The 12,988-nt window shown below is 31.0% G+C and overlaps 1 protein-coding gene across 3 annotated transcripts; it reads right to left on the minus strand.

The window, feature by feature from the left end:
* Positions 1–848: 848 nt before the first annotated feature.
* LOC133205464 (inactive pancreatic lipase-related protein 1-like) lies at positions 849–7,175 on the minus strand. 3 transcript variants are annotated; one of them, XM_061341284.1, is made up of 7 exons: positions 7,087–7,170; positions 6,365–6,387; positions 6,023–6,093; positions 4,456–4,757; positions 3,594–3,843; positions 1,808–1,924; positions 849–1,704 (listed from the first exon to the last, which is right to left on the minus strand). In XM_061341284.1, the coding sequence occupies exons 3-7, from the start codon at positions 6,066–6,068 to the stop codon at positions 1,397–1,399; spliced, it is 1,023 nt and encodes a 340-aa protein (XP_061197268.1). In that variant the 5' UTR covers positions 6,069–6,093; positions 6,365–6,387; positions 7,087–7,170; the 3' UTR covers positions 849–1,396. The 3 variants fall into 3 exon arrangements, with proteins under 3 accessions (XP_061197268.1, XP_061197270.1, XP_061197269.1); XM_061341286.1 differs by lacking the exon at positions 6,365–6,387 and having other exon boundaries at positions 7,087–7,175; XM_061341285.1 differs by lacking the exon at positions 7,087–7,170 and having other exon boundaries at positions 6,365–6,449.
* Between the last annotated feature and the right edge of the window lie 5,813 nt (positions 7,176–12,988).

Consider the following 12,988-nt stretch of genomic DNA (forward strand, 5'->3'; position numbering starts at 1 on the left):
GGTACTAGCTTGAAAATACAGATATATATTCAATTGCTGTGATAAATATAGAAATTTATTTCAAAATTAAGGATTATCTCCCTATACATAGCTTTGATCCTTCTACGTATTTGGCTCCAGTTTTGGCACCATTTTTCAGTTCTGTAGTCTTTTTAGTCTTTTTATTCAAATATTTTGGATCTCCAACGTTTCGGCATACGGCATACTGTTGCTAATCATGTGAAGCCTACCTCTATTTTAAAAGATAAAATGTTTTTCTTTTTGCACAAAAAGATGTTACGATATTGGGTCTATCAGATGATTCTACCAAATTAATTGAAATTATTTAACTTAAATAGTTATTGGCTAGTCCGAATTTCCTCTATTTTTCTAACTATTTAGGATATATTAGTTATTTTTATATACTCTTATATTTAAATATTTCTTATTTTTACATATGGTGAAGTAATCATATAAATATACAAAATGATACAAAAACAAAAAAAATTTGACCGTTAAGTAACAGAGAAAAAACACTTTTTTACTGTTTTTACTGATTTTTTGCTCAAATCTGTTTTTAGGTTGGAAGCTTTCAAAAGCTAACAAGATTGTAGTTTGTTTAGAAAATCATTATTATTTGCTATGTTTTAAAACTTTAGGGCATTATTATTAATTTTAGTTACATTTCAAAATTTCTTTAAGTCTTTGATTGTTTAAAAAAAATTAACTAAATGTATTGTTCTCTAAGTGATTTTGATAGGCAGAAAAGGAGATATTTTCATACGCCGCAGTTCCGCCAAAAATGTAGTCCCTGCTGGATTTCAAACTCAGTTTACCATTTCTATTTAAAATTGTACAATTATGATGAATAAAGAAAAATATTATCTTTTTAATACATTACAGCTAAGTATCTAAGACATACAAGCAAATATACTTGGAATATTTCGTCTAATCAGAAACCAAACAAGAATCCCTCCTTAAGACTTACTGCTTTATAGGGTGATCCTTTTTTAATTTTACCTCCATATATCTAGGTAAATTTTCTATTTTGGCCCCACCTTGACACAAGAAATCATAATTTGAACAATCTTGGATTGACACAGACACTACAAACTAATTGCATTTCTCATAATATTTTTCTTATGCAGTTGTGTTAAGTTAATTTATTTCGCTGACTGCATAAAATTTCTCTAAATTCTTATATTCCAATAAAGGGGACTCGACTCTTCATTTGAACATCCTGAAGTCCACAAGATTAGTTTTACTGAGCCAGTGATTTTGAAGACGTCTAAAAATTGTCAACAGATAAAGAACCGGCACCGGACAAATTTTGAGTTTATGGTTTAAATAAAGTAAACAGGGTCATATTTACCACCAACGGCAGTTAAATATTCTATAGTTTGAATATGGAATAGTATCACTGAGTTTTACAGAAAGGACTGTTAGAGTTTGTTTGCAGATAAAATTTCCCTTGTACATTCTTGTTGGCATGGTAACCCATTCTGTTACAGCCGTTGTTACATGATGTGCATTTTCCATCCAAGAATGCCTTGTAGTCCGTACACTTGAAGGCCTTAAATTGACAAGAGGAGTTGATAGACTCAGTGAAGTAGGCAATAGCCCTCATATGACTGCATCCTCCCTGAACCACTTTGCACCCTGGTTGGTTTTTACCCCCATTTGGATAGAAGTCAACATGTCCATTGCGTGTCCTGATTCCAAACCCTGAAAATAGATAATTTAATCATCAGTTCAGCAGTAATTATTGTATGAAAAAGATAAATTTCGGTTAATAAATTTGTCGTGATAATTTTTAAGAAAAGTGTACCAATTTTTAAAAGAGATGCTGCATTCGTGTGAATGATGTCAACAAAGATTGCATCAGATGGATCTAGTTTCACTTTGTTGTCAAATCTTTCAAAATATAATCCAGCTGGATCTAGACCTAAAAGGACAAATCAAAACAAAAGATGTTATTATATAATATGGATGTAGATACAAAATACAAAATTTTACCAAAATCAATAACAATAAAACGTACAACTTTTCAACACGATAAATTAAAGTCCAGGCTTTTTGACATCATAGACAGCTGCTTTTTCAATAAAAAATGGAACTCGTAAATTTTTCTTGGCATTGGTCATTTGCAAAATTATTTTGTTAAAAAAAATTCTGAATGTACACACAAGTACTCAGAAGTTGATATCAAAAAGATGCTTGAGTTTCTGATTGACAATATTTATGTTGTTTTTGGAGATCAAGTCTCCAAACAACCTGTCTGAATTCCCATGGGTACGTTGCACCCCTTATTAGTATATCTTTTTTGTATATATAGTTTTCCTATGACGTATTTTGCCTCGGAGTTTTTCCCCTGGCCGCCATCTTGTAGGTCAAAGTAGTGAATTTTCGTCTTTGAGCAACCAATTTTAAACATGCATGCCAGAAATATGTGGGAAAAATATTTACAATATTGAAATTATGAATTAAAAGAACCTTTAACAAACATATGTTCATAAGAAAAACAGTGTAATCTTCATCTCAGTGCCCAGTATAACAAATTGAACTTGGTTGAATAATGAAGGGATCTGGGGATATTGACCTACAATATGGCGGCCATAGAGAAATAACTCTTGCTTAAAAAACCTCGATGGAAAACCATCTATTCATATGAAGCAGAATTTATTCAAAAACTTAAACATGAGAAGAAGACACTTGCTGTGGCCTTCAACTCGACATTTAGATGTATCGACGACGTATTATCAATTAACAATAGTTAATTCCATTTTGTCCACTCGATATATCCCAGTAAACTTGAAATAAAAGATACCACAGAGTCTGATATATCTGTTTCATATTTGGATACATTGTATGTTACTAGAAAAAGACGTTAATGGTAATCTAACAATAAAACTTTATGATAAACGTTTTATTTCAACTTTTCTATCGTCAACTTCTCTTACTTATGTAGCAATATACCTTTATCACCTGCACATGGGATTTTTATCTCCCAGTTCATACGATATGCTCCACGTACTTACAATTTCTAAAACGAGGCAAGCTATTGACAAACAAGTTGATGAGACAAGAATATCAACAGTCTCGCTTAAAGTCATCATTTTATGTTCGATACAAGTATCAGGAAATACAATCTATCATTAAGTCGAATACTGACCGACGTTTTCATACTAATTGTTAGGCCACTATTGAAACACTGAATTGTCTACGGATTTTTCCATTTGCCCGATCATGACAAAAGAGCACACGGTGGGTGTGACCGGTCGACAGGGGATGCTTACTCCTCCATCGTACCTGATCCCAACTCTGATGTTTTTTAGAGGTCCGTGTTTGCACTGCTCCCGTTTTGTATTTTGAGTTTGATTACTGTTCTTTATCTCCATATTTCATAGATCAAACATATGTTGGATAATCTTGCCATAACGATTCAGATATTTAATACAAATCTAAAGTTTTATTAATGTTTTGGATTTGGTAGGAAAAATTATCTAAAACTAAATATGCAAAACATTTTGCTAATTTTGGTCGAAAAGGGGACCTAGTTTAATTACTACTTTTTTGATGAAATTTTAGAATTGGGGAAAGAGAACATTTCTTACCAGTTATTCTACCGACTCTTCCGATCCTAAGATTCGTACTTGTCCAGTCCCCGGCGTAACCCATAATCTGGGCTCCAAGACTGTGCCCAACTAAGTGAACCTGGTTGAGCCTTGCGTTCGTTATGTCTTTTAGAGATTCCACCATATTACCTATAGTAGCTCCCACCACTCTTGTGTTAGCCGCGGATTTCATGTAACGGACACCTTTAGTACCCTTGGACCAGTCAACAAGTATCACGTTCATGTCACCCTGAAAATGAAGCAAAATGAACACAATTAGTCTCTGATATAAGGTTCCAACCAGTTCAAGCAACAAAACAATAAGAAGAGACACGCAAGTCAGATGTCACTATTACAGTACGTGCATTGAAAAAGCTTTAAAGAAATTAATAGGGCTGCGCAATAATATCGATATTTCGGTATATTGCGATTCGTTTACAAAGAATATCGTATTGCGATACGTTTTTCCAGAACCGATATACCAGCAAAATGATTGGGCTTTAGATTTATGAAGTAAAATATAAAATTTAAGATGTCAGAAACGTTTTCATTCAAGCCCAACAGTACCAAAAGGTAAAGGTCTCTGTTATATGGTTGCATTTCGTTGCCAAATGTAGTGAAATCAAATAGAACTCTTTTGTTAATACGTATTTATAAAAGTTTTATTACACTTTGCTTATAAATGGAGCTTAATAAAATAAGGAATGGGTACTTTAACTGTTATCAAAAATATTGAAATACATATCGCAATGCAGTTCCAAATATCGTAATATATCGCAATACGAAATTTCCAACCGATACCCAGCCCTAGAAATTAATATATGAAATTTTACACCCGTGCTTCATACATGTGATAGGTGACCTTTTTGAGAAAAGCATCTTTCATTGTTACAGGCCATCCAGTCTTGGCAGTATCCCTAAACCCATGCGTGATAAAAACTGTCGGTCGACTTGCTGCAAAATTGGACTCAGAAATGGTGTCTGAATCGTACGGGTTTTGGATCTGGGCAGTGTTTTTGTTTTTTCTAGTGTAGAGCATAAAGGTTGGCTGAATCTTTTCCGGGGAATCGGGTAGCGTCCCCTTGGTGTTATCAAATGGCGATGCATTACTGAAACATCCGATCCTTGTATAACAAACTTCCTTTGGTTCGGAAAATAAGAATCCTGTTAAAGCGGAAGGATATTTGATATACAAACGAAGGACAAAATAGTACAAAAAGCTTTGATATTTTGCAGAGTTAATGCTGTATTATCTGCAAAATCCGTTGTTTTCTGTATTGAATTTGAGGTTTTACATCTATATCATAATTTACTAAGCATTTAACTCAATTAAGGAGGGATTCTTGTCTGGTTTCTGACTAGATGAAATATTCAAATTATATTTGCTTATATGTTTTATATATTTAGATGTAAGAGATTTAAAAGATCATATTTTTCTTTCCTCATCACAATTGTACAACTTTAAATAGAAATAGAAAACTGAGTTTGAAATTTAGCAGGGACTATATTTTGGCGGAATGGCGGCGTATGAAAATATCTTCTTTTCTGCCTCTCAAAATAATTATAGAACAATGAATTTAGTTATAATTTTTACACAATCAAAGACTTGGAAAAATTTTTTAAATGTAAGTTAAATTAATAATAAGGGACTAAAGTTTTAAAATATATCGAATAAATATGATTTTCCAAACAAACTACAATTTTGTTAGCTTTTAAAAGTTTCCAATCTAAGTTCAGATTTGAGCCCAAAATCCGTAAAAAGTGTTTTTTCTCTCTTATCTAATGGTCAAAACTTTTTGTTTTTATATCATTTTGTATCTTTATGTGACAACTTTACCATATGTGAAAATAAGAAAAATTTAAATATAGGAAGCATATAAAAATAACTAAAATATCTTAAAATTTTAAGAAAAATAGAGAAAATTCGGATTAGCCAATATCCATTTTAGTTAAATTATTTATGTCAATTTGGTTATATCATCTTATAGGCCCTATATGGTAATATCTCTTTATGCAAAAAGAAAAACATTTAATTTATTGAAATAGAAGTAGGCACCGCATGATTGGCAACAGTATTTTTTTTATTCTTAATGTCCAGGGAAAAGGTACTGACCTTGACCTGACCTTGCCTCTAATATAAAACGGTCAAATTTAATCTGATACCATCACTTAGTGATATTGTCTTCTTGATTCTGTGAAAATTTCATTGATTTTTGAATATAAGAAATAAGTGTTCTTATGAGAAGAATCCCTCCTTGAAGTTAATTTCATGTAGTAAATTTTATGACTTTATCCTAGAGCATTGTCAACAAAAATAAAGCGGTATGAAAATGAAATTCTGACACACTGCCGAAGGATTCTTTCGTCTCTTCTGATTTTGTGATGAATTTATACGCGTTAATCAAGGAAAACAAAAGTAATCACTTTACCTTGTACTGACGAAACCAGAACCAGAATTATCAGGCTTTTTATCATGGTCGATGAAATATGACGGACCTGACTAAAATTAAATTATATCTAAGAATGAAAATTCAAATTATACATAAACAATGCATAGATATGCCAGTTTTGTTGAACGTGACAATCATACTTGATTAAATTATTTTAAAATCAACAAACTTTTTTTATAGATAGGTATAGCCCTATCCTCGCAAAATGTTTTAAGTGCACAAAAAAAAAAAAAGAATTAGAGAAACAGAGTGTAAATTTTTATGAGGTTACGTAATAAAAATGATATTTCTAGCAACTGAAGAGATCGAATATCAATTTACCTGGTGCACTGAAACTTTATCTCCTGAAAAAGAACTTGAATTTCTGAATTAAATACATCTTTGTTATGTACAGCAAAATGTCCTTGTCATAGGACGCAATTAATTCTTACACTAATTAGAATGTAGGCATCTGAATACATGCAGATGTGTATCACGTTTTTTTCGTACTTCTTTTTCTAAATGAGTTAAGAATTTAAACCCCCGTTCCTGTTGACTGATTGTGAAGTATAAAATGAAATCAGTTTCAAACACAATATCTTCAGTATTATTATTATTTATATATTATGGTAAATATCAAGTTAATATTTTGTAGTGTAAAATGTGGAATATGATGGATTTAATTTTTTTCCCCTTAAAACTACAATTTAAGTCACGAACATTTTTTTTTTTAGAAAATGGTGACCCCCTAGCGTTCTTTTCTAAATAATATTCACATTTGTCTAAAGAAAGGAGGTCAATTTTGGCGTCGAAAACTGACCCCCACTTCCGGTCATTATTCTACAAGTGTCTTTTTTTTTTTTTTTACACAGGAGTCGATATCATTGTTTTTAGAAAACAACTTTCTAAATACGAAAGAAATGAATTATTACGGAGAATTTTGAACATGCACGTTACAATTTTACTATTTTTTTTTTTTTAAGATAAAATTCTAAGTTTTCAAAGAGCAATTTGTAAACGAAGGTAAATGAAGACGAAATGTATCATATGATACAGACTCTTACCTGTATTTAAGGAATTTAAAAATGAACCTTTGAATTTTCTGTGTGTCCAAACTGTAATATTAAAATAAAGCCAGAAACAAAACACTAGTTAAGTAAACATAACGGGCACATATCTGGTAGGAAAAATTGCCTTGAATTTAGCGCTCGTTATCCTAGAATTAATTAGACTACTTATATAAGCTTAATGATTCATGTTTTCATGTTTTATTTGAACAATACGTCACATAGGTATACAAAATATGTACATAAATATTTACACATAAGATTTGCACAGGATAAGTGTAGTATATTCTATGCAATATACATTTGCAATAACATAAACAATAACATTTACTACTTTATCATTTCTTGTTTTGCTCTAATCTATTCTGTCAAACTTCGGTTTCGGTTAAAAAACAAAAAGGTAAAGTTTATAAATTTGTTTATTAACTTTTTATAGTTCAATATCAAATTTTAGCTAGAAATAGCAATTTCAGCAAAAATTTTATCCAAGCAATCAAGAAAAAGTATATATCGAGGCAATCCTTCCATCCTAACCGAATCCATAATTTCAGACGGATCAACTGCTGTTTTTCATCAATTTCTACAATATCTCGCAAAGCCATTTCAATTTTTATAGCTACATGACCCTCTTCTCCACAATTTGGAATGATGCTCGGATCGTATCTTACAGGGTCAAAATGATGCTTGAACAAATTTAAACTCCTGTTTGACAGAAACAGAAAGTTAGGAAAATCTGCAAAACACAGAAAAGTAAAGGTTAAACCCATGAATTTGTCCCCATTTCATAAATAAGTCATTTAAAATTGCTTACATCGTTTCAGTACCAAAGTTAAAATCAATAAACATCTATGTCAGACAAGTACAGTAGTGCTCAAAACAAAATGCGATGTTACTCAATATTAAGATATGAATTACTCCGAAATATATTTATTTTTCTCTGAAATTTAACAAAGGATAATTACTTGGGTAGAAAGCAATCTTTTGTCATTTTTCCAAGAATTTATTGGAGTAATTGAAATTTGAAAATAACTGGGTTTTTGTTTCCTTTTGGTTTCTTTTCTTTATTTCTTTGACATCAACATTTTCACATGTCTACATCATATTTATCCTTCTTTTCTACCTTTAGCAATGACATATTATTATTTATAAAACAACTTATAGGTAAATTTGTTATATTTAAAGCACCTGAATATTAAAATTTCCCTCCCCCTTTCCCAGCCCGAATTCGTTTATGTATACAAACTATTTATAACTCGTTTTGATATAAAACAAATTGTGAATAATACAAAGATGTACATGTACACAAAGTTTAATGGTGGGTATCTGAATTATTTTCATTTTCTACTTCTAGGAGGGTGGGCTGACCGTTTATCACTGACACACTTTTGACGCAGGTCATATTGTAATCATTTCCAGTTTCAGGGTGAGGATGACTTCAAGGGGGTCATAACCTTTATACCATTTAATGCATAATGCCTCAAGGGACAATATTATATATGGTCAAGGGGAGAAATTTCAATCATTTTCAAGATATTTGATAATTCGAAGTTTTAGGGGTTGGGAATGACTTCCGAGGGGTCATGACCCCATATATCCTGTTTAGTGTGTCATAGTACAAAGATGACTCAAGGGCTTTTGCTTTAACGAAAGCTATTTTATTGTTTCCGGCTCCAAAGAGTGGGAATTACCCCCCAGGGACTTGCTTCAATGTATAATTTGCATGTGGCATTCCAATGATCTTTGACCCTTTTCAAACTATTGGCCCCTAACCATTTTTATTTTGATTATTTTACCCCGTTCTATACTATACTTTTAAAATAATGTATTCATAATGTACTTACCGTCTGTTATAGGTACTGTTAACTTCATAGAGTAATAAATCCATTTAAAACACACACTATTAATATTCCCACTGGTAATAATGATGTACATACACCATGTGCAATCCAATAATGATAACGGTAAAAGTGGTGCTCGTAGTGTGATGCAATTTCAACGCCATGTGCGGGTCTAGAAATTTCCAAAAAAGGTGTACATTTGTAAACTTTATATCTTATAATTAAATACAATGTTTCGTTTTTACATAAGTTTGTGTTACCTTTTCCAAATATGACGGGAAAACAGGTATCGTGGGTGGGGGTTGATTTTTGACAAAGTTGATCGGGTGTAAGTTTGGAAAGGGATTTTCCTACCCAAATACTGATAAAGATTTGCACAAGTTGTCATTTTGGCATCTGTTTTTTTTTAAGTTCATCAAAAAAGTTACGCATTAAAATAATAACATTTGTTGTTTTGATATTACATTCAACAAGTTCCAATTATGGGCCAAAAATACCCCCCCCCTTTTTTTTTTACACAAATCTTTCAAAAATTTTCTCTTTAACAGAATTCACATTATTCAATTATGTAATTTCAGACTGGTAATGAAATATTAAATAAGAGGCCGATATGAGGTGCATGTTCACCTGAGCAATTTATGCTCGATTTAAATGTGTGCTTTTTCCGTGGTTACACTGGAATTTGAAGGAGAGCGCATTTAGAGACAAACACCTTAGTGCGGGTATTACTGTCCTATGACAGCATCTAGTTCTTCTTAAAACTACAACATAAGTAACGAACATTTTTCTTTCGAGAAAATGGTGACCCCTTGTGTTCTTTTTCTACACGATATCCACATTTATCTACAGATAGGGGATCATTTTTGATGTCGAAAACTGACACCCCCTTCCCGGTCATTATTCTACAAGGGTCGATATAATTGCTTTTAAAAAACAACTTTCTAAATATGAAAGAATTGAACTATTAAGAAGAATCTCTAAAGGAATAATATCTTAAACATTCACATTATAACTATACTTTTTTTTAAAAATTACATTCTAAGTTTACAATTAAAGAGCAGTTTTAAAACGAAGGTAAACGAAGACGAAATGCATTCCACTTGTAGGATAGACTCTTACCTGTATTTAATGACGAGAAATTAAATGAACATTTGAATTTTCTGTGTGTCCAAACTGTAATATTACGTAATATTATAATATTATGTTATATTATATTATATTACTGTAATATTATGTTGAAATAAAGCAGCAACAAAACACTAAATAAGAAAACACAACGAGCACATATTTCATCTGGTAGAAAAAATGGTCTTGAATTTAAACGCTCGTTATCCTAGGATTAATTAGACCAGTTATATAAGCTGCATGTAAATTATTTTATTCTGTCAAACCATGGTTTCAGTTAAAAAAACAAAATGAAAAGGTAACGTTTATAAATTTGTTTATTAAATTTTTTTAATGTTCATTGTCAAATTTTAGCCAGAAATAGCCATTTCAGCAAAAAATTTATCCAAGCAGTCAAGAAACGGAAAAGTATATATTGATATCAATATTCAATAATATTTAAAACGTTATAATATTTAAAAAAAAAATGTGTGTCTGTTGATTTGTAATTGAGTCTTTTGATATTATTTTTAGCTGTTTGATTTGTATTTCAGTATCTTTTTTTCAAAATTAATTGTTAGTTTTGCAATAATGTCTTTTTTATCCTTTCTTCGGCCCACGAAATTCTTTAAATTTCTGTTTGAAAACAGCGCGTTTATGTATGGGGACAGTCATTTGATTTTGAAAAACGGTGAGCTGGAAGATGAAAAATAAAATAACTTGTCCTCAGAAATGTTTACTGGGAAGAAAATAAATAACTTGAACTTGGCTTGTGGTACCTAAGCACCCCCCCCCCGCCCCCCCCCCCAAAAAAAAAACCCGGAGTTTTCGGGTTTGTGCAGATTTTCTTCTTTTTCTCCTTCTTGTTATCTTTGGTCATCTTGGAAAAAAAATATTCTGTCCTGAAAATAAAATGAAAATAAAAAATCTGATTCGATAAAATTTTCGGGAGGGGGGGGGGGGTGAGAATGAAATCTTCGTACCCTAACATGCACGCAGATAGGAACCCAGTTTGTATTTAGTACCCGAAACATCTCGTTTGTTTTGCACACTATTCACTACTTGACCAATGAAATCCGTCGTAACGATACAAATAAATAATTTGGATACAATAAAATTTTTTTTAAAAAATACATATGTACAAATGTGATTCAAATGGAAAATTCAGAATACATATTAAAAATATACAATACAAATGATTTTTTTGTACAATACAAATGAAAAATATAGAATACAAATAAAAAGTTACACAATTTAAATGGAAAATTACAGAATGCAAATAGAAAATCATACAATTCAAAAAAAAAATATAAATGGAAAATTATACAATATAAATAAAATTCATAGAATACAAATAAAAATTATAGAATACAAACGGAAAATATCAAATATTGCAACGTTTGACATGCCATATAGCAGTGCGCGAGTTCGGTACTCAGTAAGCCTCACTAGTATAATGCATTAGTGACTCTGAAATGAAAACGTAAATAAAATAGCCTTAACAACATGAACCTTAATCATGTCATCTGCATTGTCACATGAAATAAGTTTGTAAAAGAATTGCGCTTAAAATTATTGAATCATTTAATAAATTGACGAGTTTGTATACCCTATCCTTGATGATTTTGAATTGAATATCACTATACATGTATTTTGATTTCTTATTTTTTTTTTAAAGAGATATAGCGCACTTAGTATACCAATTGGCCTACAATATAGCGAATCTGAAAACATCAAAAGTATTTCAATATTTTATGATATTAAGTAAATCTAGCTGTAAGCAAATACAATTAGTTAGCAGAAATAGTTTTGCTGTCTTGAACGAAATATTTGAAATCTTGATTGGGTTACTTTCTTTTGACATCATGGAATACTGTTATATCAAAATATTCTTGGTTTAACTTGGTCTTCATATTGAAAATTTTCTATATACTTTAGCTATCCTATTTTCCGAAAGACTCATAGCACGGAGTTATATATACACAAAAGACACAGAAGTTATCAATAGCGTGCGTAGCCTAATGGACAAGGAACTGTTTTTGAGTGACTTCTGGTTTTCATAAAAATAATTTTTGCTTATCTGGACCAATAGTTGTGTAAGTATATGTTTAGTTCTTTTTTTTTAACTTTGGCTAGTTAATTTTTGATTATCGTATTTTCACATTCGATACTCATCAGAGATAAACATTATTCTTCCAACCTGTCTGCTAATCAAATAAAATTTGAATTTATTGTTACCTGGACTTAAATTAAGATGGGATTTTCGACAATTTTGGAAAGAAGAGACACATATAAAAGAGAAAAAGTGGAAACGTGGACGACATACTTAAGATGCAGTAACGTAACCCGAAACAAACAGTGATTTAGACCTTTCATTTAAACCAAAATCTTGAAAATAGTCAAGAAAAAAATCTTGATACACAATTCTGTAAAATATCAAACTAATAAAATATTTTTAAAAATTATGAAAAATACTTGATTTGATTATAGTGAAATATGCATAAATCCAGAGAGGCTGGTTGTGAAAAAATGAAAGAGAAATATCTCGTGTATACTTTACTGTATACTGTTTCTCGTGAATTTATAGCCCGGAGAGCATAAATTTACGAGGAAATCTTTTAAATGAAAAACATTAGTATAAAGATCCAATGCGCCAAGTGAATCCATTAATAGTAATAGGTACTTTCCTTTTAAACCTGGTATTTGGTGAAATACTAGGAAAGGGCGCTATACCTCTTTATTGGGAAATAATTCAATATGTAACTCAAACTACAAATTTGCCATTTATGTTCTCATTGGCATATTTACTAAAATAATAATAAGAAAACTTGTGGGGTTTTTTTGACATTCAGAAAATATTATTTGTCCTATTAGCAAAAATGTCCACTGATTGTTAAAATACTGTCGTGCTATTTGAATGCCTAAAACTCTAGTCACAAAACAAATTTTAAAGAAAA

Source organism: Saccostrea echinata, unplaced genomic scaffold, assembly GCF_033153115.1.
Source record: "Saccostrea echinata isolate AGI-Se365-2 ecotype Australia unplaced genomic scaffold, CSIRO_AGI_Sech_v1 ptg000054l, whole genome shotgun sequence".
NCBI lineage: Eukaryota > Metazoa > Mollusca > Bivalvia > Ostreida > Ostreidae > Saccostrea > Saccostrea echinata.

Bases quoted from the DNA above. Each gene is read 5' to 3' on its own strand.
- LOC133205464 (XM_061341286.1), bottom strand. From the start codon at position 6,068: ATGATAAAAAGCCTGATAATTCTGGTTCTGGTTTCGTCAGTACAAG. The intron at 3,844-4,455 runs GTCACCTATCAC...CTTCATTTTCAG, and splicing joins AAGATGCTTTTCTCAAAAAG to GGTGACATGAACGTGATACT. The intron at 1,925-3,593 runs GTAAGAAATGTT...TTGTCCTTTTAG, and splicing joins AAGAGTCGGTAGAATAACTG to GTCTAGATCCAGCTGGATTA.